This window comes from Salmo trutta, chromosome 29 (genome assembly GCF_901001165.1).
Source record: "Salmo trutta chromosome 29, fSalTru1.1, whole genome shotgun sequence".
Classification (NCBI taxonomy): Eukaryota; Metazoa; Chordata; class Actinopteri; order Salmoniformes; family Salmonidae; genus Salmo; species Salmo trutta.
Genome location: NC_042985.1, coordinates 44187323 through 44213052, shown reverse-complemented (window position 1 = coordinate 44213052; position 25730 = coordinate 44187323). Strand labels below are relative to the sequence as shown.

Genomic DNA, 25730 nt, shown 5'->3' with positions numbered 1-25730 from the left:
TGGTTGTGCTCTGAGGTGAGCCCTGGCACAGTGCTCCTGTTGTCCTGGCTGTCCACTCCGATGGTGCTGAAATTGGAACATTGTCCTTTCATCATGCTGACTGGCGGTATCCTTCTGTCCATGGTCCTGAATCGATGGTTATGGTGTGTGCTGTTTTAATGACTGGGTCTTTGGCTACCAGTTTTTGAGTGGCTTCTCTTAAACATCGCATGCTTCAACATAACAGTTGTTGTGTATATGGCTGCATTTCAGGTAGGCCAAAATGTTTTTACATTTTGTATGTCGCAGTAGTTTGACCAATACCATGTGTAGCCTACTAAAAGAAGTTGGCAAACGTTCACTCTGTTATCACTAATTTGCATTACACATTAGTTGTGTGATAGGCTACTGAAAAAGTAATGTCAATACTATGAAAACGCCTCCTCCCTGCCCTCAACACTGGAGCTCCCCAGGGGTGTGTGCTCAGTCCCCTCCTGTACTCCCTGTTCACCAACGACTGCATGGCCAGGTACGACTCCAACACCATCATTAAGTTTGCAAACGACACAACAGTGGTAGGCCTGATCACCGACAACGACAAGACAGCCTATAGGGAGGAAGTCAGAGACCTGGCCGGGTAGTGCCAGAATAACAACCTATCCCTCAACGTAACCAAGACTAAGGAGATGATTGTGGTCTACAGGAAATGAGGACCGAGCACGACCCCATTCTCATCGACGGGGCTGTAGTGGAGCAGGTTGAGAGCTTCAAGTTCCTTGGTGTCCACATCAACAACAAACTCAAATGGTCCAAACACACCAAGACAGTCGTGAAGAGGGCACGACAAAGCCTATTGCCCTTCAGGAAACTAAAAAGATTTGGCATGGGTCCTGAGATCCTCAAAAGGTTCTACAGCTGCAACATCGAGAGCATGCTGACTGGTTGCATCACTGCCTGGTACGGCAATTGCTCGGCCTCTGACCGCAAGGCACTACAGAGGGTATTGTGTATGGCCCAGTACATCACTGGGGCTAAGCTGCCTGCCATCCAGGACCTCTACACCAGGCGGTGTCAGAGGAAGGCCCTAAAAAAAGACCCCAGCCACCCCAGTCATAGACTGTTCTCTCTACTACCGCATGGCAAGCGGTACCGGAGTGCCAAGTCTAGGATAAAAAGGCTTCTCAACAGTTTTTACCCCCAAGCCATAAGACTCCTGAACAGGTAATCAAATGGCTACCCAGACTATTTGCATTGTGTGCCCCCCACAACCCATCTTTTTACGCTTCTGCTACTCTCTGTTTATCATATATGCATAGTCACTTTAACCATATCTACATGTACATACTATCTATGTCAGCCTGACTAACCGGTGTCTGTATGTAGCCTCGCTACTTTTATAGCTTCGCTACTGTATATAGCCTGTCTTTTTACTCATTTCTTTCTTTACCTACCGATTGTTCACCTAATACCTTTTTTGCACTATTGGTTAGTAAGCCATACTTAAGTAAGCATTTCACTGTAATGCCTGTTGTATTCGGCGCACGTGACAAATAAACTTTGATTTGATATTTATTTTTAAATGTTTTTATTTAACCTTTATTTAACTAAGCAAGTGAATTAAGAACAAATTCTTATTTGCAATGACGGCCTACCAAGAGGCAGAAGGCCAAATGCGGGGATGGGGGCTGTGATTAAAAATACAAATGTAGGACAAAACACACATCACGACAAGAGAGACACCACAACACTACTTAAAGAGAGACCTAAGACAACCCAGCATGGCAGCAACACATGACAACAACAGTAGCAACACTACATAACAGCAGCACAAACATGGTGCAAACATTGTTAGGCACAGACAACAGCACTAAGGACAAAAAGGTAGAGACAACAATACATCACACAAAGTTGTATGTGTGTTTGTGTGTGTATGTGAAACTCTTCCACACAGAAAATATGACGTAACTGGAGAAGCGGCTTGGTTGCGCTCATTGCGTAGCGTCACAAATTTAACAGCAATATAGCCTATAATTATAATTATTCAAGTTTAAGCTATGAAGCATGCAAGAATATTTCAGCCATGGTGCTCATTCTGTGGAGCCGATCTGTGCGTGGTTAGGCGCAAAGTACCGTAATTTCCGGACTATTAAGCGCACCTGAATATAAGCTGCACCCACTGAATTTAAAAAAATATATTATTTTGAACATAAATAAGCCGCACATGTCTATAAGCCGCAGGTGCCTACCCGTACATTGAAACAAATGAACTTTACACAGGCTTTAACGAAACACGGCTTGTAACAAAAATAAATAGGCTTTAACGAAACACGGCTTGTAACAAAAATAAATAGGCTTTAACGAAGCACGGCTTGTAACAAAAATATATAGGCTTTAACGAAGCACGGCTTGTAACAAAAAATACATTTGCAGTAAACAAATTTGCAGTAAACAGTAGCCTACCAAGAAAGTCATTGGTCACTATCTTCCTCCTCCTGTGCACTGAAACCATCTCCTTCGGTGTCGGAGTTGAATAGCCTCAGAATTGCTTCATCCGATATTGGATCGTTTTCATTGTCGCTCTCGTCACTTTCATCCGGAGGCAAATCCCCCGCTGAGCCCTCTTCAACACGCAGCAGTCCAGCCTTTCGAAACCCGTTGATGATAGTGGATTTTTTGACAATGCTCCACGCTGTCAGGACCCACTGGCAGACTTGACCATAAGTTGCTCTTCGCATGCGGCCCGTTTTAGTGAAGGATTTCTCCCCACTTGTCATCCAAGCCTCCCACTGAACACGGAGCTCCACCTTAAATGCACGATTTACACTGATGTCGAGTGGCTGCAAATACTATGTTGTGCCCCCAGGAATCAGGGTGACAAAATGACTACCGTAATCATAATGATGGGAAGTTTGAGAGCGCTCGATTTAATCTAAACAGTAAACAAAGAAGTTGTTTGACCTTAACCCGTTCGGCAATTTCATTGGTCTAATGAAAACTTCATGCCGCCAAAAAACTGAGCACGTCACAGAATGTAATTTTTTTTTTAGAAAAATTTGAAAGCGGGAAAATCCATATATTAGCCGCGTCATTGTTTAAGCCGCGAGGTTCAAAACCTGGGAAAAAAGTAGCGGCTTATAGTCCGGAAATTACGGTATGTGTAGGCCTATGGTAGCTATGTAAACTCATCAAAAAAAGAAACATCCCTTTTTCAGGATCTTGTCTTTCAAAGATAATTCGTAAAAATCCAAATAACTTCACAGATCGCCATTGTAAAGGGTTTAAACACTGTTTTCCATTCTTGTTTAATGAACCATAACAATTAATGAACATGCACCTGTGGAACGGTCGTTAAGACACTAACAGTTTACAAATGGTAGGCAATTAAGGTCTCAGTTATGAAAACTTAGGACACTAAAGAGGCATTTCTACTGACACTGAAAAACACCAAAAGAAAGATGCCCAGGGTCCCTGCTCATCTGTGTGAACGTGCCTTAGGCATGCTGCAAGGAGGCATGATGACTGCAGATGCGGCCAGGGCAATAAATTGCAATGTCCATACTGAGACACCTAAGACAGCGCTACAGGGAGACAGGACGGACAGCTGATCGTCCTCGCAGTGTCAGACCACGTGTAACAACACCTGCACAGGATCGGTACATCTGAACATCACACCTGCGGCACAGGTAAGGGATGGCAACAACAACTTCCTGAGTTACACCAGGAATGCACAGTCCCTCCATCAGTGCTCAGACTGTCCGCAATAGGCTGAGAGAGGCTGGACTGAGGGCTTGTAGGCCTGTTGTAAGGCAGGTCCTCGCCAGACATCACCGGCAACAACGTCGCCTATGGGCACAAACCCACCGTCGCTGTACCAGACAGGACTGGCAAAAAGTACTCTTCACTGACGAATCGCGGTTTTGTCTCACCAGGGGTGATGGTCTGATTCGCGTTAATCATCGAAGGAATGAGTATTACACCGAGGCCTGTACTCTGGAACGGGATCGATTTGGAGGTGGAGGGTCCGTCATGGTCTGAGGCGGTGTGTCACAGCATCATCGGACTGAGCTTGTTGTCATCATTGCAGGCAATCTCAACGCTGTGCGTTAGAGGGAAGACATCCTCCTCCCTCATGTGGTACCCTTCCTGCAAGCTCATCCTGAAATGACCCTCCAGCATGACAATGCCACCAGCCATACTGCTCATTCTGTGCGTGATTTCCTGCAAGACAGGAATGTCAGTGTTCTGCCATGGCCAGCGACGAGCCTGGATCTCAATCCCATTGAGCACGTCTGGGACCTGTTGGATCGGAGGGTGAGGGCTAGGGCCATTTCCCCCAGAAATGTCCGGGAACTTGCAGGTGCCTTGGTGGAAGAGTGGGGTAACATCACACAGCAAGAACTGGCAAATCTGGTGCAGTCCATGAGGAGATGCACTGCAGTACTTAATGCAGCTGGTGGCCACACCAGATACTGACTGTTACTTTGGATTTTGACCTCCCCCCCTTTGTTCAGGGACACATTATTCCATTTCTGTTAGTCACATGTCTGAGGAACTTGTTCAGTTTATGTCTCAGTTGTTGAATCTTATGTTCATACAAATATTTACACATGTTAAGTTTGCTGAAAATAAATGCAGTTGACAGTGAGAGAATGTTTCTTTTTTTGCTGAGTTTGTCGCAGTGGGCACATATCTTTCTTGTGTTCTATAAAACGATGGTTGTTGATGTGTATGGCTACATTTCAGATACATTTTTGTATATTTGAACAGTAGTAGGACCAATCTACATTGTTTTATTAGGGCTCTAAAGCAATACTACCCCCATGGATTTAAATGCCCCCTTAGGCATGTCATCCTGGATCTGGGCCTGGTCAAACTAACAAGAAATCGAAGAAACTACATAATTGTGAATGCAGCAAAAAGGTTTTTGGATCTCCAGGACTTTACAGCTGAAACAACATTATTTTTTGTTGTTGTTACATTTCCCCAGGTTTCACCCCACACAGTAGGTGGCGGCATTAACCTATAATGTACGTTTGCGGACCACCATAATACCATAGAAGAAGGCTGTCGTTGTTTCGGTTTCGAAAGTGAACACAGTGTTGCGTTTGATTGGTAGAGCTGCACAGCTGTACTGAGACTGAGGTAGGCATGGCACGTAGCTCAGATGGGAGTAAGTCTGAGATGGATGAAGGCAGTAGTATTAGTGAGGAGTCTACCTACACGACTGTACGGGAATAAAATAGGAAAAGGTTCAGAAAAGGGGATGAGGGTTGATTTACCACAGATGGGGACAAAATAGAAGGGGGAAATCTAGATGAGCAAACAGGCAGGAGATGAGGTACAGAAGAACAAAGTTATGATTGTCTTTTCTGAGCCAACCAGCAAAATGTTACAACCGATTACATTGTCAAAAGCCATCAAATCAGATATAGGACATGTAAAAGATGCTAGATGCGTAGGGAAAGGAAAGGTATTGATATTTGCAGTTAATGTAACTCAGAGGGACAAGATATTGAAAATGGAGGCTCTAAATGGAGGTAGGGTGAAATGCCATATCGCTGGCAGAAAGGCGAAAGTGAGAGGGGTGATTGCGGGAGTACTGATGGAGGTGTCAATAGACGAGTTTTAGAGGGAGGTGATCGGGGTGAAAAGTGGTTGAGGCGAGGCGAATGAACAGTAAGAAAAGGGAGGATGGCGTAGAAAGCACTACGGTGCAGCTAGAATTTGAAGGGAATCTGTTGCTGTTTGTAAAACCAGGTAAAAATCCCACTAGGACGGGCAGTTACAGGCTTATCGAGCTGACATCCAATATGTGTAAGTTGATGGAAAAGATGATAGTGAGTAGGATGATGTATTTCTTGGAAGTTAGGGGTTTGATGAGCATTGCACAGAGTGGGTTCAGGAGACGGAGGTCTGCCATGGATGCCCTGGTTATAGTTAGTACAGAGACAGCCAAGACCCTGACAATAAAAGAGGTGATGAGTGTTGTGCATTTTGACATTGAGAAACCTTACAATTCCATGTGGAGGGAAGGGTTGTTGATCAAGTTGAGTGCATTGGTCTGTATAACTGGATCATGGTCTTCCTTTTCGATCGAGTCATACGGGTGAGGGTGGGATACGAATGATCAATCCAGTTTAAAGTGGACAAAGGTACTCCTCAGGAAAGTGTGGTTAGTCTGGTGTTGTTCACCCTGATGATAGATGACATATTTAAGGAGGTGGGATAGGGAGTGGGTATGGCCTTGTATGCTGATGATGGGCTGTATGGAAGAGAAGTGGGAATGTAAAATATGTGATGAGGAAGATGCAAGAAGCTGTGGGAGTGTGCAAGATTGTTGTTTGATGAGAGTATTGAAATTAAATGTAGAAAGGTGCTGAACCTCAAAGGCAGTGGCAGGATATGATTGGGGGTTGGCTAGACAAACACTGTTGTATATGTACCAGGCATTGATCAGGTTTGGATTATGGGTGCTTTGTATATGGATCGGCAGCCAAAACTGTACTATAGTGCTGGAAAGGATACAGTCAAGGGCACTGAGATTATGTGTGGGTGCCTTCAGGACGACACCTGTTGTGGATTGTGGGGAACTACCACTGAGGATAAGGCTTGGCAAACTTGCATTAATGTACTGGGCGAGGTTTAATGGGAGTTAATTAAAAAAAACTCTTAGGGATTGGCATCTCGTCAACGGGACAGTTGTAAATCATGCAGCGCCTTGTGTCACAATCGCAGATTTTAGAGAAACAGCAAATGTCGGTACATATAAGTGTCTTATATCGGCTGAAAGCTTAAATTCTTGTTAATATAACTGCATGGTCCAATTTACAGTAGCTATTACTGCGAAAAATGCCATGCTATTGTTTGAGAGCTCCTAACAACAAAACACTTTTTTCACCGCGATAGGTTTGATAAATTCACCTCTGAAGGTGAAATATGTAATTACATTCTGAAATCTTGCTCTGATTTATCATCCAAAGGGTCCCAGAGATAACATGAAGTGTCGTTTTGTTAGATAAAATCCTTTTTCATATCCTAAAAAGGTCCATAAAGCATGCACGATCGATTTTGCATTTCCACTCGTTCAATTTGCAAAGAAAGGAATCTGTGAAAATCAAACCCTAAACGTTGTTTCAACCAGTCAAATCACATTTGTATGTATTCCTCAGAGATCCTAGAACGTAGCCAGACTTCACTATATCATTAGGGGTGTAGTATATCCTATAGGACACCAAATCTGGTCAGAGAGCGACGCCTTCATGGCATGCCGATGACGTGGGCTGTCTTCACTTGATCGATTCTAACTTTGTCAAATAAGCACCAATCGAGGTCAAACGAAGCTAGCTAGATAGCCAATGAGCTGGGCTTTACGGGAGTATCCGGAAACCCTGTATCTGTTGTAAAATGAGCTGCTAACCTTTTGCGACAGCATGCCTTTTCCTTTTGGACAAAAATTATTAGAATATTCAGAGTTATGAAGTTATGAAAACTGGTTGTTTTGCAAATGTTGAACTTATAATATGGATACTAATACTGGAAAAGCTAAATAAAAGTCCAAGTATACAGATTTGACGATATTCTTGCAGAAAAATGTAATATGAATGCAAATGTCTCCTTCACGATTTGCCCAAATGTACCTGGGTGACTTCACACTAAATGTCATGTAGTTCGCTCATACTTCAAGTTATCCGTGTGAAAATTTGCATATACACTGCTGCCATCTTGTGGACACCATTGGAAATACAACCAGAGTGATGGCTAGAACTGGGACCTTTCTGTTGCATTTCAAAGACGGTGGTAGAAAAATAAAAACGCACGTTTTTTTTCTTTGCATTTTATTCTACCAGATCTATTGTGCTATATTCTCCTACATTCAATTCACATTTCCATAAACTTCAAAGTGTTTCCTTTCAAATGGTACCAAAAATATACATATCCTTGCTTCAGTGCCTGAGCTACAGGCAGTTAGATTTGGGTGTCATTTTAGGTGAAAATTGAAAAGAAATGGGGCTATCCCTAAGAAGGACATTCTGTGGTCTAGGCAACTGGGGAATGCTAGGAGCGAGGAGGGGGTAAGCAGAGGGCTAATGGGTGGACAATCGGGCAGAAGGTTGTAGAATATGGACTGGGGGAGAGAAAGATAGGGCCGGCAATTGCATTGGGTGTGTGGAGAGATATATAAATAAATCGTTTTTAAGGATATATACAGATGGTTCAAAGGATCCAGTCAGTGGAAGGTGGGGGCTGGGGTGTATATCCCAGATTTCAAAGTTGGAGTATGTAAGCGGTTAATTAACTGATTATGTGTCAGTGTACACGGCAGAGTTGATGGCCATGATTATAGGTTTGAGATGGTTGGAGGTGAAACCACTGAGGTGTGATCTGCTCTGATTGGGCTGCAGTCCCTCACTAACTTTAAACATCAGCTATCTGAGCAGCTAACCGATCGCTGCAGCTGTACATAGCCCATCTGTAAATAGCTCATCCAATCTACCTACCTCATCCCCATATTGTTTTTATTTACTTTTCTACTCTTTTGCACACCAGTATTTTTACTTGCACATCATCATCTGCACATGTATCACTCCAGTGTTAATTTGCTAAATTGTAATTACTTGCTACTATGGCCTATTTATTGCCTTACCTCCTCACGCCATTTGCACACACTGTATATAGACTTTATTTTTGTTCTATTATTATTGACTGTACGCTTGTTTATTCCATGTGTAACTCTGTGTTGTTGTTTGTGTCGCACTGATTTGCTTTATCTTGGGCAGGTCGCAGTTGTAAATGAGAACTTGTTCTCAACTAGCCTACCTGGTTAAATAAAGGTGAGAAAAAAAAGAGTGAAGTCGGCAGGTTGGATAGGGGAGACTTGTTTGTGGAGATGATGGTGCTGTTAATGGGATTGGAGAGGATGGGAGTGGTGGTAAGCTTTTGTTGGGTTCCCACCCATGTGGGTGTGGAGGGTAATGAGAAGGCTGATGTGGTGGCTAAGAGTGCTGTGAGGAGAGAGGGGGTAGATATTCAGGTCATACTGGGCCACAGGGAAGTCAAGTCCTTGATCCAGGCAAAAGAGCTCGATCTTTGGCAAAGGGAGTGGGATGCTCGTAGTAAGGGGAGGCAATTTTATTGCATGCATCGATCAGTAAAAGAAGTGGGGAGTATGGGATGTTGGACACGAAGTTGTGTGGAGTAGACTACGGTTTGGGCACACAGGTTTGAATGCCAAGTTGTGGATGATAGGGAGACGTGAAACATGTCTGTGTGATGAGTGTTCCAGAACGCCGCAGCCCGTCTGGTGTTCAACCTTCCCAAGTTCTCTCACGTCACCCCGCTCCTCCGCTCTCTCCACTGGCTTCCAGTTGAAGCTCGCATCCGCTACAAGTCCATGGTGCTTGCCTACGGAGCTGTGAGGGGAACGGCACCTCCGTACCTTCAGGCTCTGATCAGGCCCTACACCCAAACAAGGGCACTGCGTTCATCCACCTCTGGCCTGCTCGCCTCCCTACCTCTGAGGAAGCACAGTTCCCGCTCAGCCCAGTCAAAACTGTTCGCTGCTCTGGCACCCCAATGGTGGAACAAGCTCCCTCACGACGCCAGGACAGCGGAGTCAATCACCACCTTCCGGAGACACCTGAAACCCCACCTCTTTAAGGAATACCTGGGATAGGATAAAGTAATCCTTCTAACCCCCCCCCCCCCCCCCAAAAGATTTAGATGCACTATTGTAAAGTGGTTGTTCCACTGGATATCATAAGGTGAATGCACCAATTTGTAAGTCGCTCTGGATAAGAGCGTCTGCTAAATGACTTAAATGTAAATGTAAATGTTTAGTGGAGGAAATGGTGGAGCATGTGTTGATATTTTGTTTACTGTATGACGTACACAACCACATTCAAAAGTTTGGGGTCACTTAGAAATGTCCTTGTTTTTGAAAGAAAAGCTATTTTTTTGTCCATTAAAATAACATCAAATTGATCAGAAATACAGTGTAGACATTGTTAATGTTGTAAATGACTATTGTAGCTGGAAACGGCAGATTTTTTTTATGGAATATCTACATTAGGTGTACAGAGGCCCATTATCAGCAACCATCACTCCTGTGTTCCAATGGCACGTTGTGTTAGCTAATCCAAGTTTATAATTTTAAAAGGCTAATTGATCATTAAAAAAAAACCTTTGCAATTATGTTAGCACAGCTGAAAACTGTTGTTCTGATTAAAGAAGCAATAAACTGGGCTTCTTTAGACTAGTTGAGTATCTGGAGCATCAGCATTTGTGGGTTTGATTACAGGCACAAAATGGCCAGAAACAAAAAAACGTACTTCTGAAACTCATCAGTCTATTCTTGTTCTGAGAAATGAAGTCTATTCCATGCGAGAAATTGCCAAGAAACTGAAGATCTTGTACAACGCTGTGCACTACTCCCTTCACAGAACAGCACAAACTGGCTCTAACCAGAATAGAAAGAGTGGGAGGCCAAGGTACACAACTGAGCAAGAGGACAAGTACATTAGAGTGTCTAGTTTGAGAAATAGACGCCTCACAATTCCTCAACTGGCAGCTTCATTAAATAGTACCGCAAAATATGACATTTACATTAGAATTTAGACCCTTTACTCAGTACTTTGTTGAAGCACCTTTGACAGCGATTACAGTCTTCTTGGGTATGACGCTACAAGCTTGGCACACCTGTATTTGGGGAGTTTCTCCCCTTCTTCTCTGCAGATCCTCTCAAGCGTTGGCTTCCATCTGGCCACTCTACCATAAAGGTCTGATTGGTGGAGTGCTGCAGAGATGGTTGTCCTTCTGGAAGGTTCTCCGATCTCCACAGAGAAACTCTGAAGCTCTGTCAGAGTGATCATCGGGTTCTTGGTCACCTCCCTGACTAAGGCCTTTCTCCCCCGATTGTTCAGTTTGGCCAGGCAGCCATCTCTAGGAAGAGTCTTGGTGGTTCCAAACTTCTTCCATTTGAGAATGATGGAGGCCACTGTGTCCTTGGGGATCTTCAATGCTGCAGAAATGTTTTGGTACCCTTCCCCAGGTCTGTGCCTTGGCACAATCCTGTCTCGGAGCTCTACGGATAATTCCTTCAACCTTATGGCTTGGTTTTTGCTCTGGCATGCACTGTCAACTGTGGGACCTTATATAGACAGGTGTGTGCCTTTCCAAATCATGTCCAATCAATTGCATTTACCACAGGTGGACTCCAATGAAGTTGTAGAAACATCTCAAGGATGATGATCAATGGAAACAAGATGCACCTGAGTTCAATTTCGAGTCTCATAGCAAAGGGTCTGAATGCTTATGCAAATAAGGTATCCGTTTTTAATTTGTAATACATTTGCAAATATTTATAAAAAACTGTTTTCGCTTTGTCATTATTGGGTACTGTGTGTAGATTGATGAGGGGAAAAATCATTTAATCAATTTTAGAATAAGGCTGTAATGTAACACAATGTGGAAAAAGGGAAGGGGTCTGTCTCAATACTTACCGAATGCACTGTATATATATAAGGGTAAAGGACATTTATTTTATTTATTTGTCCATCCCTAGGTGTTAAAATCACAAGCCATATCTTGGGACTCATATCTGTAAAGAACTACTTATTTTCTAATTGTACTTTCTAATTTTTCTTTAAAAAAAACATTCGCAAGCTTGAATTTTGTCAATGGTCAAATGTATTCATGTTTTTTTGTCATGTCATTCTTCTCTTTAGAAGTGAAATGCCAGCCTGTTCTTTGCTCTTTGTTTTTAGTACTGAAACAAAGTTGTCATGAAAAAAGATATCCCTGATCAAATATTAGCAGTTTACCATTGTTCATCAGTGTTACATTCCAAATAAAAGCTTTTTTGTATTTTGGTGTACTTCTGTCATTCATTTGGTAGGCCTGTGTTGGGAACTTTATAGCTTAGCATTTTGGAGCTTCCCTTTCCTCCGGTGTAAACTAAGGGATGGCGTAGTACAGCTACTGTCTTATGTTACAAATACAAAAAATATTTTATCCCAAACCAAGTCCATCCATTTTCATGACATCTCAATTCTTCCTAATACTGCAGGCTTTAAAATCAGTTTTGAGAACAAACATCTACTCACAACAGTTCTTTTCCCTGATGCAGGTGGACCTAACAACATCACTCTGGGTACTGCAAAAATAAAACAAACGTATTACGACCACAATTTAGTTTCAGGAAACAATATTCAATGAAAAGACATGATATTGACATGTGGGATGTCCAGGCGCCTCATAGGCAGCGTTTACACAGGTATCCCAATTCTGATATTATTTTCCCACTAATTGGAATTTTGACCAATTGGATCAGCTCTGAAAAAGATCTGATGTGATTGGTCAAAATATCAGAATTGGGCAGCCAATGTAAACACAGCCAGTGGCTCAAACTTCTCATATAGTGTCACCTAGTGGTAGAATAACAACACTACACAAAATCAGTTGTATGCACATCACAGGTGTATTCATTACAGAAACCGTTTACCGTTTACGAACCAAACGGAAGAAAAAGGAACCAAACGGGTTGGGTCCAACATGAATTTGTTACCATCATGAAATACCTACTGTATGTGGACGAGAGAGCACTTACCCTCAACACTGCCCCTTTTGAGTAGAACGATTAGATACTGGATGGGATCCTCTGGCTTATCAACCATAAGATTCGTCACCAATGTCTAAAAAAACAAAATCACTTTTTACCATTAGAGCATGTTTAATTTGTATTTTTCTTCAAATGTAAACAAGCAATGAAAGGGATGAAAGTAGTAGTAGTAGTCTTCATCACCAGCTCTGATGAAAATAAGATGACAGATCAGTCAGGAGGAAGGGAGTAGAAGCAAAAGGAGAGCAGAAGTAGCCTGGGTTCTGACTAGAGGGAGTACAGCTACAACTGAAAGTTACTTTTTCATAGCAGGTTAGGAGAATTTACACAGCAGGTTAGGATAATTAATGTGGCAGGTTAAGAGACTAGGGTTAAGGTTAGGAAAAGGTTAGGGTTAGCTGAAATGCTTACCTAACCTGCTACAAAGAGTCACTTCCGGTTGTAGCTGTACTCCCTCGTCAAACCGGTAGTCAGGTTACAGATCTGTTTTGGCATGACAGGGCGTTGACATGATAACACAAACAGATCTGAGACCAGACTCCTGAGGTGGTGGGTAACTAGTGGGAATCTTTTGCAATGTTATTGTCAAATGAAATAGTAAATAGGTTTACCTGGACTAAATCAAATATTTCATGCTTCTCTGCATAAATAGCCATTTCAGGTGGAATTCTTAGGGGTTTTGCGGTTTCATCCATTGCAATAAGGTGATTTGCAGTCTGTTTGATGGGGAAAAGGTGGGATATTGTGTAACAAGTAACATAAAATAAATAGGAAACAACTGCCATGTAATTGCACAATGAAATGTTTTAACGTCTGGATGTCAAATAGTTATTCCATTGAATGTTTTATTTATTTTATTTCACCTTTATTTAACCAGGTAGGCAAGTTGAGAACAAGTTCTCATTTACAACTACGACCTGGCCAAGATAAAGCAAAGCAGTTCGACACATATAACAACACAGTTACACATGGAGTAAAACAAACATACAGTCAATAATACAGTAGAAAAATAAGTCTATATACAATGTGACCGCTGTATTTTGGCTTCGTTGCTAATTTATCCCTGTTTTTCCAGGGACCCCCTGAAAGCCCTCTGAGGCCCCGTTGGTCCTACTTCTAGGCCCTCTGGCTGAGAGATTGATCAAGCTAGTCGAAGTAAACAAGCTACGTGTTTTTTGCTCTTTGCTAACCAAAATGCTAGCTAACTAGCAAATTCTGACTATCAGTAAACATGGCGTTTCACTTGGGTTTTTGACAAAACTCATTAACTTGAACAATTATTGTACAATATCTAATGAAATGTGGCTAAGTAGATAGCTTAGTTTGGAACTGGCTTTTGGAAAACTAAATTATTTTCTTACCAGCTTATAACATGAATCCAAGTCGCTTGCCAAGACGCATTCACACGTTGCTAAGGAAAACGTAATTGGTGTCATGTTGCCCAGCAACGTCAGAACGCTCGTTGATTGTTGGTTAGACTCGTCAAGACAATCGAGACCACAGTGCTTCGTTGTCAATCATGTACTACAGTGTCTATCATTAAGCAAAATTCTGCGCTAATTCCAACTTTTTATCCAGGGAAAAAATATTGATACTGCTAGACTGACTCAGCACATAGACCAGCAGGTACATTGTATTTATTAGGACCTTTCCAGAGTTGTCTCGAAAACCCATAACTTACATTGGTACAAGGCTGTCTGTCTAGAGACTTTGTCCAGAGCAGCAGAGTATAGGTATTGTACTGCAGCTCCATATTGTAAACCTATCCATCTCAAATGGCATTTTCCTGTTGACAAGTGTGCACAACTGGCAAGGGTCACAATGCGTGAGGCAAGGGAGAGGTTGAAGGCCATTAAACACACACACAACCTCTTCAAACTGCAGCAGTTCATTTTCATAGCAGCCCTAGAGGTCACGAGAGCATGCTCATGATAGGACAGAACAAGTGGCATCAGTCATGCAGGTGAGACCATCTCTCAACAGTTATTCTCACAGGTCTTTTTTTTAAAATAAAATAATGAACCCATCCCTTATCGTTCAAGGGTACATGGAGCACCACTGTAGTAATGCCACAGATCTACACATTTTCACCCTCTTCTTGAAAATTGTGGGAGGAGTAGAGGGCTGTTCTGAGGCTCCTGAAGAGCAACAACCAAAGCCCTGGGTGTCATCCTAGACACTTACAGGTTGCTTCTCAGCTACATCATCTGCAAACTGCAGGCCCATGTACATCAAGGACCGAGTTTGACAATAGATATGGTAAATGTTGCAGAATATCAGTTGCATTTTAAACTGGAGTTGTGAGGTTGGACTATTTTGACTGTTTTCTAACCCAGGTCCTTTCTTTGTCTGTTGTTACCCACACGATGAAGTGAATCGACTAAGCTGTGACGAGGTCAGGAACTACTACGGTGGTGTGGTAAGCCTTATCCCACTAGCACTGGAGCTACTGCAAAGGATGGCCAGTTCCTACACCTATTGCGGCCAGGACAACACGTCTGCTGGGAATCCTAATGTGGATGTGCTTGAGTCCTCAGGACAGCTGGTGTGGGAGACGTGTCTTTCAGCCTGACTGGGCACGCTACTGGTGCTCCTAACACTAGGAAGACCCAGGTTAAGAAAACAGGCGCGTGGCATGCAATCAAGCCAGCCTGGAGACCTCTGGGCCTTACCACCAGGATTAGGCCTTTGACCATTCTCTATTTTACATAAATCAGCATTGCAATAAAGTTTGTTTCTCTTGGTTTGACTTGTGATCAACTATTACTCAGAACTTGGCAACCATATTACACAATGTTTCATACAACAGACTGATACTGGACAAATAGTTTTCAACACCATTTCCGTTTTGAGACAAAAGTGATTTCTATCAAAACAATGCAGTGGCTTTTCTAAACCCCACTGACACTAGAATAAGACGGTAAATAACTATCATCTCGGCGCCCATACCCAAATCTTGTTAAATTACCATGTAACAATGTTTGTGTGCTCTCGCAAACTGAAAAAAAAACAAGAGACAATACAAAATATTTCTATTGATTTATATTGTTCAGGTAATTTTTTTCCATTTTTGTTTTCAGAACATTTGTAATCAGAACTGTCTTAACATACCGTCAGATTCACTGTACCATAGTTTCCTCATTCCGATGGTGTTTAATATTGATTTACATGCTTGATAACAAAAGATGTGTGGGAAAAAAGGAACACTTGAATTGACACCAGGATCTTGGACAGAGACCACACTTGGAGGATAACAGCTGGAGATGGGTAATACTGACTTTAATGGATATGTGACTTAACTGACTAGCTTGCAAGCCCTGATCCTGAGTAGGGGATGGAACAATAATGATTGTCACCCTAGATGACGATTGACTATATGGCAACAGAAACTCACAATATGTCCATGTTTAGAACTACAATATGACCCGATTCACTTTAAAGGCATTGGGTGAGGAAGGACCTCTATGAAGAGGGACATATACCTGGCATAGCTTCAATGCCAAGACATCAAGAGCGCCATCAGAGTCCCACTGCAGTAGTTCTGGCAGTTGTGTGCAGCCATCAAGGCACTGAATATCCAAAAGAACAGTCCTCTCAGGCCTCTAGCCTAGACAAAATAATGCAGTGATCCAAGTCAACTTGATCAATAAACCCCCTAAAAGCAGATGGATGCCACGTGGCACATTTAACTTAAGAGAATGTATGAGAATTAACTAGCTCTGGTCCAGGGTGTTACTGCACGTTCCTCCACTACTGCAGGAACACTCACTAACGACCTGAGCTAGAGATTTAGCTTGAACCTAGACAAGATGCATTATTGCTGTAAAACTTCATTGTATGGTGGGATCATGCCCATTGAATCAACAAGACAAAATAAAATACTGTTACTTGATACTCTTTAAGCTTCTCTTTAGCTGGTTACAAATTATAACTGATTATTGCAATAACTTTAGTACCTATTTGTAGAGCTATATGTGTTAAAACAAGAGGCACTCAGTGTTTTGGGGAGGGAAATGTGATGGAACTCAGGAAGTGTTCTGAAAAGCTGAGGCTGTGAGGCCTTTGACCAAGCAGCAAAAAAACAAGATGAATCCATTTGAGAAAAGTATTGCACTTGTGAGTAGGACCCTCCAAACCCTACAGAAAGTTCAGGTCATTTTAGATTGGGGTGTGCCAAAACCATAAATAAATAGCTTATTACAACATCTAACAAAAGATTCTTGCTCGTTTTCCTGATGCTGTTATTAGTTTTACATCACACAGACCAACGTAGCCTCAATATGTAGATTTACACACCCAATAGACCAATTCTGTGTGACAGGACTTGCCATAAGGAATCCATGTTAAGTTCACTGTTGAATACTTTTTGTTCACTCTTGCTCCCCCTAATGGATACATATAGCAGTGGCCCTTCGACAGAATACATTAAAAAGCAAATTATGAGGCCAAATTTGCTCATTTTCCCTTGCTTAGGGAAATGCATTTTTATATAATAGAGCTTTGTATGAACCTGTATTTGCCCGTCCACTGGGGAAACAGCGAAAAGAACACTGCATTTAGAGATATTTCCTTACATCTGTTACAGTGGCAGCTCATCAGCAGCTGTTGCCGCACCCCTCCCTCTCTCTCTCTCTCTCTCTCTCTCTCGTCGTCGTCAGATGTGCTCCTGCTGCGTTTCATTGTAGTCCATGATCCGCAGGTCCTTCCTCCTCTGGCGGGCGGCAGCGGCAGCGCTGGCCCTAGGCCTTGCCCCCTGCCCGTGGTGGGCCCTAAGCTGCTGGCTGTCTGACGGGGGTGGCTCCTGGGCCAAAGCAGACTGAGCAGAGCCCTGTGATGGAGGAGCAGCAACAGGAGAATGGGGGGGGGTGCCTGTGGCGGGAAGAGGAAATGGGCTGGTCTGGACGTTCTCTGTCGACTCGCTGCTCTCCTCACTGGCAACCAGGCCGTGAGAGAGACTACTGAGCTTGGTGTCCTCATCCCCGTCACACTGGCTATCGCTTTTGTTGCGGAACAGCTCTCGAGCATGCATTCCCAGGAAGCTCTTGGCACTGGGGTAGGTACCCACAGTGAAGGGGGTGCCAGCGGGGGAGAGGGAAAGCGGAAAGGCGGCCAGGGTCATCTCTGACAGGAGAGGGGGCTGTTTCAGACTGCCGTTGAGGGTCACCGAGGTAGTGGACTGAGCTCCATCCCCGGGTGGTAAAGTGCTTCCGTTGCCAGGCGGCCACGCTTGGGTGCGTCGGTCAGAGCTGCCCTGAGCAGTTGGCACAGTTCTGCTACTGCTGCCATTTGGCCTAGCAAACACACAGACACACACACACACTATTGTTCATCTTTTTACATTGGTTTTCAGCTTCACTACATCAAACTAAACATTCTGTTCAAGAGCTGTATCTCTCTGGGATTAGTCCATAGTACCTACTTTTAATTTATGTACAGGCTAACCTCCTCTCCCTTATCCTGTGACAAAATGACAATTTTGCTTGACGTTTAAAAACAGCCATTTACGGTTTTCTGTTAAAACAAGATTATTTTGACGTCAACTCACAATGCAGAATTATGGTCCTATTACTTATGTATAACCGCTAGGGCCAGGCAATTAAGTTATATATACCGCAGTCATATAACCCTTGAAAGCACCTCGGCTTACAGCACTTAATGGGCATTTTACTTGTCAGTAAAGGAATGCAGCTTCTGAAATGGGGACTGACATCCATCACATAATCTTAAACTGCCTGATGCAGGCCATGCTCTCCTAAAAAAGAAAGACATTTAGTAGAAAGAAAACATCTTCCGCTAGGAATCAACTCCTAAGATTCAGTATTTTTGGCACGGAAGAGACTGATTAGTTGGCGTACTTCTGAGAACAAACACTTGCATCTTTCATAGCAAGCTACCGAGGGACGGAGAGATGGGGGATGGGCACCGTATAGGCAGGTCGGCCACCAGGCAGACAGTCAGAACCGTGCACTAGGCCTATCTATCGGCAATCAAAAGCTTTATCTCGCAATGGAATGTATATTTCGCATTTCTTGGCTTGCAATGTCTCGCAACTTCAGTAAAGCAGGGCCTATCATTAATAAATAGGCTAGGTTATTCTGCAGGCAACAGATCGAAGACAGAACGCACACTCGCATTATTAGCGAAGAGAAAGAGCAGGCAAGCCAGCTGCACAGTGATTTCAATTTTGTGGGGATCCCAATTTAGTTTAAACTTTCACACCCCTAATCCTGACTGAGTTGGTTTCAATAGTACAGTATTTCTAGACTGTCGCGATGATATGGCTCAAATTAATACAAATTGCACTGCACTGGGTATAGCCTACCTAAAAGACCATCATCTCCTGCTAGTAGCACTTGGCATGGTTATATCATTTAACATTGTCCCAGAGAGAAGACATTCATTGTACAAAAAAACACCAGCAGGATTTTGTCAATATTGCGTAATTATACTTTGAATGCCCTTGGCTGTTATATCCATTCTGTGGGAGCTGGAGCCATCCCTCACACTGTGGGAAAGGGATCAAAGGAGGTGCTGGGTCTCACCTGGAAGTGCCAGGAGGAGTGCTGGAGGGCACGATGGTGTCAGACTCCGAGAGACTCTGGTTGGTGGTCAGCATCTCGGCGTCCAGCTGGCTGTAGAGTTGCAGCATCTCCGTCTGCAGCACTTGGGTGACCCGTCGCATGGCCAGGTACCTGCTCTCTGACGCCTGCAGCTGGCCCCTGGGGTTACACATAGACAGACACACCTTTAAAATGTAAAAGTACACGATACAGTCCATCCATTGTGGAATAATAAGAGTTGAGTTGGGTACTGGGAGCCAAGCACGTAGCCGATGTCAGTTGAATCCAGCCTCCCCACCACTTCCTACCTGTTCTCCCCTTCCAAATCTGTCCACCATTCTAAATTCAATCTCTTTGAAAAATAATAAAATATGTAAGGGAATCAGAGCTCGCAATAGCCTAAAAAAAGTGGAATTTGGCCCTTACTTGGTCTGGCCTTTGACTTCCTCCAGGAACAACTTCTGCTCCAGAATGAGGTGCTCCTTCTTGGCCAGCTGGGCCTCCAGGTCTCCGATGCGCTGCTGGGCTGCCTCCAGCCCCTGGGTCTGCTGCAGCATGCTCTGACGCAGACACTCCTGCTCCTTGCCCATGGATGACTGCAGCATCTGCAGCCCCTGCAGATAGAACCAGGAAATGGTTTAGTCTATGGCAGTGTTTCCCTATCCTGGTCCTGGGAATGCAAAAGGAGTGCACATTTGTGACTAGTTTCAGGAAACTAGGCATATGTTGCGCGTCACTAGTTCACACAAGAGCCATTTGAACATAAAACTTTTTTTTTTTTTTTTATCAAAATGCATTTTTGGGCAGAAATGCCTTCTGGAACATGTGAACTTTCATGAGCCTTAATAACAAACTTGTATGACATCTGTAAATACGAATAAAATTGTTAAATTACAAGCCTAGTTTAGTCACGGAAAAAGTCAGCAACCTTCCAGCAGGCATGTGACTCCTCAAAAAGAGTTGGGTGGGGCTAAAGAGGGTGTGAATGACGCTGAATGGGTGTAGACAAAGAAGAGCGCTCCATTAGCTGTTCCAAAACATTTAAGGGCCATTTTCTCAAAAGTGGGGTTACAGGTTTATCAACTTTCAAAGCAGAATTACTTTCATTGTTCCTCAACTGTAGTGTATGATACCATTTTCTAGCTCTGAGTCTACTTTTTTTAAATGTATTTTTTACTTTATTAGTAGATTTTCAGACATAACAAAAACAGTACAACCCTAACCCCTCATTCATCCCCTCCACTCCCACCCCCAAACCACCCACCCACCAAGGCATCTATAAAAGTAAGTTAAGAAAAACAGAAACAAACAATAATAGAAACAAAAACAAAATGGGGAAAACAAAGTTAAATGCAAATTATTATCAGCACAAATGGCCACTAGAACAGACATGACTGCTTACCAAACTATGCAAGTTACACTAAGTAAAAGACAGGCTCTCCATGTATTGTATTAATGGGGAACAGGTTAAGTCAAACTTTTGTCGGGACCCATGCACAGCGTACCTAACCTTCTTCAGAGGCAGAGATGACATCACCTCCTTACCCCACTGCATAAAGGAGGGCGGCTTTGCAGACTTCCAGTGAAAGAGGACAAGGCGGCGAGATAGCATTCTGGTCTAGGGGAAGTACCCCAAAAATGGCAGTGATCGGGTTGGGGCTAACAGTTATATTACACATATGTGAGAATGGGGCCCTATTTTTGAGGCAGAGGCCACTCAAAGATTGGCATGACCAAAACATGTGTCCCACAGTCACTGGACTCGTGGCATCTCAAACACTTGGTCAACATTTGGGTATATTTTTGCCAATCAGTCTTTTGAGTAATGGAGACGGTGCAAACCCTTAAAATGAATAAGCCACGCCTTATGCAAAAGGATGATGTGTGGATACGCTCAATACTTTGTAGCCACATATCACCAGGTAGCTCGCCACCAAGGTCTTGCTCCCATGCAGATTTTGTATTTGCAAAGGAAGGCGGATTAAATGTTCTGTATTATGTTGTATCATCTGGAGATTGTGCCTTTCAGATAAGGGTTAAGATCTAAGCACCTCTCGACTGGACACTTAGTAGGTCCGAATAGAAATAAAAAGAACATGTTTTTTTTTTGTTGGCAAAGCTGCGAGTTGGCAGGCATCTAAAAAAAGTGGGTATCGGGTGGTCAACCCTCAAGAGTATCAAATGAGACTGTTTTCAACAAATAGGTCACAAAAAAAAAGACCGTTCCTATGCCAGAACTGGAATGCCGTGTCAATCTGTGATGTTCATGGAGGAGAGAAGCCGCTTGCTTGTTTAAAGCTAAAGTGACTGAAGGAATTAGGACCAGATTTTAAGGGAGTTCTTAACAATGGGGTTCAAAACATGGGTGCCAAGGTTCATGGGCACTGGGGAGCACAGGAACGAGACCGGAGAAGTTGGAAGGCTTGACTAACTCCATGATGGCCCAAGTTGGGTCATCATTGTTTTCAAATGTAGAAACCCAATAAACATATTTAGATATATTTGCTGACCAGTAGTAGTGTTAAAAAAAAAAAAGAAAAAAAAAAGTGGTAAGGCCCGGGGGCTTAGGTCTCTCTAGATATACCTCTCTCATTCGTGGATTTGACTTATTCCAAATGAAGTTGGAAATGTAGCTGTCCAGTTGTTTGAACATCGACTTTGGCAGAAAAATGGGAATCATTTGGAATAAGTACAAAAACCTAGGTAGTACAGTCATCTTAACAGAATTAATGCGACCTGTTAATGAAATGGGAAGAGACGACCACCTTATGAAATCCTGGTTAGTGCGCTCCAGGACTGTTTGAAGTTGTTTAAACAGAGCGTGTGACTTTTATCCCCAAATAAGTAAAGACCTGATGCTCCACCTTAAATGGGAAATTGGCATACCCAATTCCTTCTGCTAACTGATTAATGGGAGGAGCACACTTTTTGTTAGGTTTAACTTATAACCAGAGAATATCCCAAAACGTGTCCAAGAGATAGGGTATAGACTCCACAGGGTTAGAGATGTACAGTGGCAAGAAAAAGTGTGAATGTAAAATTTGATCTGATCATCTAGGTCACAACAATAGACAAACACAGTCTGCTTAAACTAATAAACAATTATACGTTTTCATCTTTATTTAACACATCGTGTAAACATTCACAGTGCAGGGTGGAAAAAGTATTTCAACCCTTTGATTTAATAACTGGTTGACCCTCCTTTGGCAGCAATAACCTCAACCAAATGTTTTCTGTAGTTGTGGATCAGACCTGCACAACGGTCAGGAGGAATTTTGGACCATTCCTCTTTACAAAACTGTTTCAGTTCAGCAATATTCTTGGGATGTCTGGTGTGAACTGCTCTCTAGCCACAGCATCTCAAATCAGGTTGAGGTCAGGACTGACTAGGCCACTCCAGAAGGTGTATTTCCTTCTGTTGAAGCCATTCTGTTGTTAATTTACTTCTGTTTTGGGGCGTTGTCCTGTTGCGTTGTCCTGCAAAATGTCTTGATAAACTTGTGAATTAGTTTTTCCGTCAATGATAGCAAGCTGTCCAGGCCCTGAGGCAGCAAAGCAGCCCCAAACCATGATGCTCTCTCCACCATACTTCACATTTGGGATGAGGTTTTGATGTTGGTGTGCTGTGCTTTTATTTCTCCACACAGTGTTGTGTTCCTTCCAAACTCAACTGTATTTTAATCTGTCCACAGAATATTTTGCCAGTAGCGCTGTGGAACATCCAGGTGCACTTTTGCAAACTTCAGACGTACAGCAATGGTTTTTTAGGACAGCAGTGGCTTCTTCCGTGGGGTCCTCCCATGAACACCATTCTTGTTTAGTGTTTTACGTGTCGTAGACTCGTCAACAGAGATGCTGACACACTAGAATTCTTCTTAACCTCATTGAGCATTCTGCACTGTGCTCTTGCAGTCATCTTTGCAGGGTGGCCACTCCTAGGGAGAGAAGCAACAGTGCTGAACTTTCTCCATTTATAGACAATTTGTCTTACCGTGGACTGATGAACATCAAGGCTTATAGAGATACTTTCGTAATCCTTTCCAGCTTTATGCAAGTCAACAATTCTTAATCTTCTGAGATCTTTTGTTTGAGGCATGGTTCACATTAGGCAATGCTTCTTGTGAAAAGCACACTCAAATTTTGTGAGTGTTTTTTTAAATGGGGCAGGGCAGCTCTAACCAACATCTCCAATCTCGTCTCATTGATTGGACTCCAGGTTAGCTGACTCCAATTAGCTTTTGGAAAAGTCATTAGCCCAGGGGTTCACATACTTTCTCCAACCTACACTGAATGTTTAAATGATGTATTCAATATAGACAAGAAAAATACAATAAGTTATGTGTTATTAGTTTAAGCACACTGTTTGTCTATTGTTGTTACTTAGATGATCAGAACAAATTTGTGCAGAAATCCAGGTAATTCCAAAGGGTTCACATACTTTTTCTTGCCACTGTATAAAAGACTGTCTGCATATAAGGACACCTTGTGAGTTATGTTGCCCCTTAATCCTCTCCTCCGGCCGCAGGACGACAGCAAGAGGCTCATTAGCCATATCAAATAGGAAAGGTGACAAACAGCAACCATGCCTGGCCCCCCCTGTGGAGAGGGAAGTAGCTGGAGGTAACATTGTTGGTGCGAACAGAAGCCACTGGGGACGAGTACAAAATCTTAATCCAGGAAAGGAATGACGGGCCAAACCCAAATCTCTCGAGTACTGTAAATAGATATTCCCACTCAACCCAATCGAAAGCCTTTTCAGCATCAAGAGAAATGACAACCTTTAGCTGTAGAGTTGTGTGGGAAGAAAAGATGAATTAACCGGCACATATTATAGAAAGATTGCCTCCCTGAGATAAATCTGGTTTGGTCAAAGTGAATTATATTAGGCATCACTGCCTCTAAATGGCACGAGAGGACCTTAGTGAGAATTTTATAAAATCGCAGCACAAAAGGCTTAAGGCGGTATGAGCCACAGTCTAGGGGATTCTTGTCGTTTTTAAGCAAAACCGAAATAGGTCACCTGGGTAAGTGTCTGGGGAAGTTTCTGACTAGAAAGGATTTCATTGTACAATGAGCTGAGGATAGGGGATAATTAAGAGGAGAATGCTTTATAAAATTCAATAGGGAAGCCATCAGGCCCAGGGGCTTCACCGCTCTGCATGGACTGGATTGCCAGAGTAGCTTCATCATCACTTATTGAGGCACTCATGTTGGTTTACTTCATCTGAATTGAGACAGGGGATGTCCAGATCGTCTAGAAATGCATGCATACAAGATGTGTCAGGAAGAGCCTCTGACGAGGGAAGGGCAGAAAATAATTGCTTAAATTGATTGTTGATTTCTTTGGGATTGGTAGAAGTTATATCAGCTGCAACAGATTTCAGGTATGGTGCTGCTAGCAGTGGATTGTCGAAGCTGGTGAGAACTTGCCAGCTTTCTCTCCGTGTTCATAGAATTTTTGCCTCGACTTAACATGTGTAAATATTTGTATGAACATAAGATTCAACAGACATAAACTGAACAAGTACCACAGACATGTGACTAACAGAAATTGAATAATGTGTCCCTGAACAAAGGGTGGTTCAAAATCAAAAGTAACAGTCAGTATCTGGTGTGGCCACCAGCTGCATTAGGTATTGCAGTGCTTCTCCTCCTCATGGACTGCACCAGATTTGCCAGTTCTTGCTGTGAGATGTTACCCTACTCTCCCCCCAAGGCATCTACAAGTTCCCGGACATTTCTGGGGGGAATGGCCCTAGCCCCCACCCTCCGATCCAACAGGTTCCAGACGTGCTCAATAGGACTGAGCTCCGGGCTCCTCGCTGGCCGTGGCAGAACACTGACATTCCTGTCTTGCAGGTAATCACACACAGAACGAGCAGTATGGCTGTTGGCATTGTCATGCTGGAGGGTCATGTCAGGATCAGCCTGCAGGAAGGGTACCACATGAGGGAGGAGGAAGTCTTCCCTGTAACGCACAGCGTTGAGATTGCAATGACACACTCAGTCCGATGATGCTGTGACATACCTCCCCAGACCATGACGGACCCTCTACCTCCAAATCGATCCCGTTCCAGAGTACAGGCCTTGGTGTAACGCTCTGTCCTTCGACGAAAAACGCAAATCGGACCATCACCCCAAAACCGCGACTCGTCAGTGAAGAGCACTTTTTGCCAGTCCTGTCTGGTCCAGCGACGGTGGGTTTGTGCCCATAGGCGACATTGTTGCCGGTGATGTTTGGTGAGGACCTGCCTTACAACAGCCCTCAGTCCAGCCTCTCTCAGCCTATTGCGGACAGTCTGAGCACTGATGGAGGGATTGTGTGTTCCTGGTGTAACTCGGGCAGTTGTTGTTGCCATCCTGTACCCGTCCTGCAGGTATGATGTTCGAATGTACCGATCCTGTGCAGGTGTTGTTACACGTGGTCTGCCACTGCGAGGACGATCAGCTGTCCGTTCTGTCTCAGACGTGTCACAGTATGGACATTGCTATTTATTGCCCTGGCCGCACCTGCAGTCCTCATGCCTCCTTGCAGCATGCCTAAGGCACGTTCACACAGATGAGCAGGGACCCTG

General features: G+C 43.4%; 3 protein-coding genes across 10 annotated transcripts in view; 1 reads left to right on the top strand and 2 right to left on the bottom strand.

The window, feature by feature from the left end:
* The window catches only part of ak8 (adenylate kinase 8), an 81444-nt gene extending 67051 nt beyond the window's left edge, over positions 1 to 14393 (bottom strand). For 4 of the 6 annotated variants that reach the window (XM_029722309.1, XM_029722310.1, XM_029722312.1 and 1 more), the window contains exons 1-4: positions 13957 to 14393; positions 13207 to 13311; positions 12584 to 12668; positions 12081 to 12130 (exon numbers count right to left, since the gene is read on the bottom strand). In XM_029722309.1, coding sequence (XP_029578169.1) covers positions 12081 to 12130; positions 12584 to 12668; positions 13207 to 13311; positions 13957 to 14031 — 315 coding nt within the window. In that variant the 5' untranslated portion in view covers positions 14032 to 14393. Of the gene's footprint in view, positions 1 to 12080; positions 12131 to 12583; positions 12669 to 13006; positions 13079 to 13206; positions 13312 to 13956 lie in introns of all 6 variants that reach the window. The other 2 variants (XM_029722313.1, XM_029722311.1) reach the window with 2 other exon arrangements.
* Positions 14394 to 14416: 23 nt separating this feature from the next.
* Positions 14417 to 15339, top strand: spaca9 (sperm acrosome associated 9). Its single transcript, XM_029722369.1, is given in 4 exon segments — positions 14417 to 14502; positions 14504 to 14577; positions 14638 to 14765; positions 14916 to 15339. Coding segments are annotated over 4 exon segments (540 nt in total). The 3' UTR covers positions 15168 to 15339.
* Positions 15340 to 15624: 285 nt separating this feature from the next.
* The window catches only part of tsc1a (TSC complex subunit 1a), a 38272-nt gene continuing 28166 nt past the window's right edge, over positions 15625 to 25730 (bottom strand). For all 3 annotated transcript variants that reach the window (XM_029722305.1, XM_029722307.1, XM_029722308.1), the window contains 3 exons: positions 19582 to 19769; positions 19138 to 19314; positions 15625 to 17886 (listed from right to left, as the gene is read on the bottom strand). In XM_029722305.1, the coding sequence (XP_029578165.1) occupies positions 17250 to 17886; positions 19138 to 19314; positions 19582 to 19769 (1002 nt within the window). In that variant the 3' untranslated portion in view covers positions 15625 to 17249. The remainder of the gene's footprint in view (positions 17887 to 19137; positions 19315 to 19581; positions 19770 to 25730) is intronic.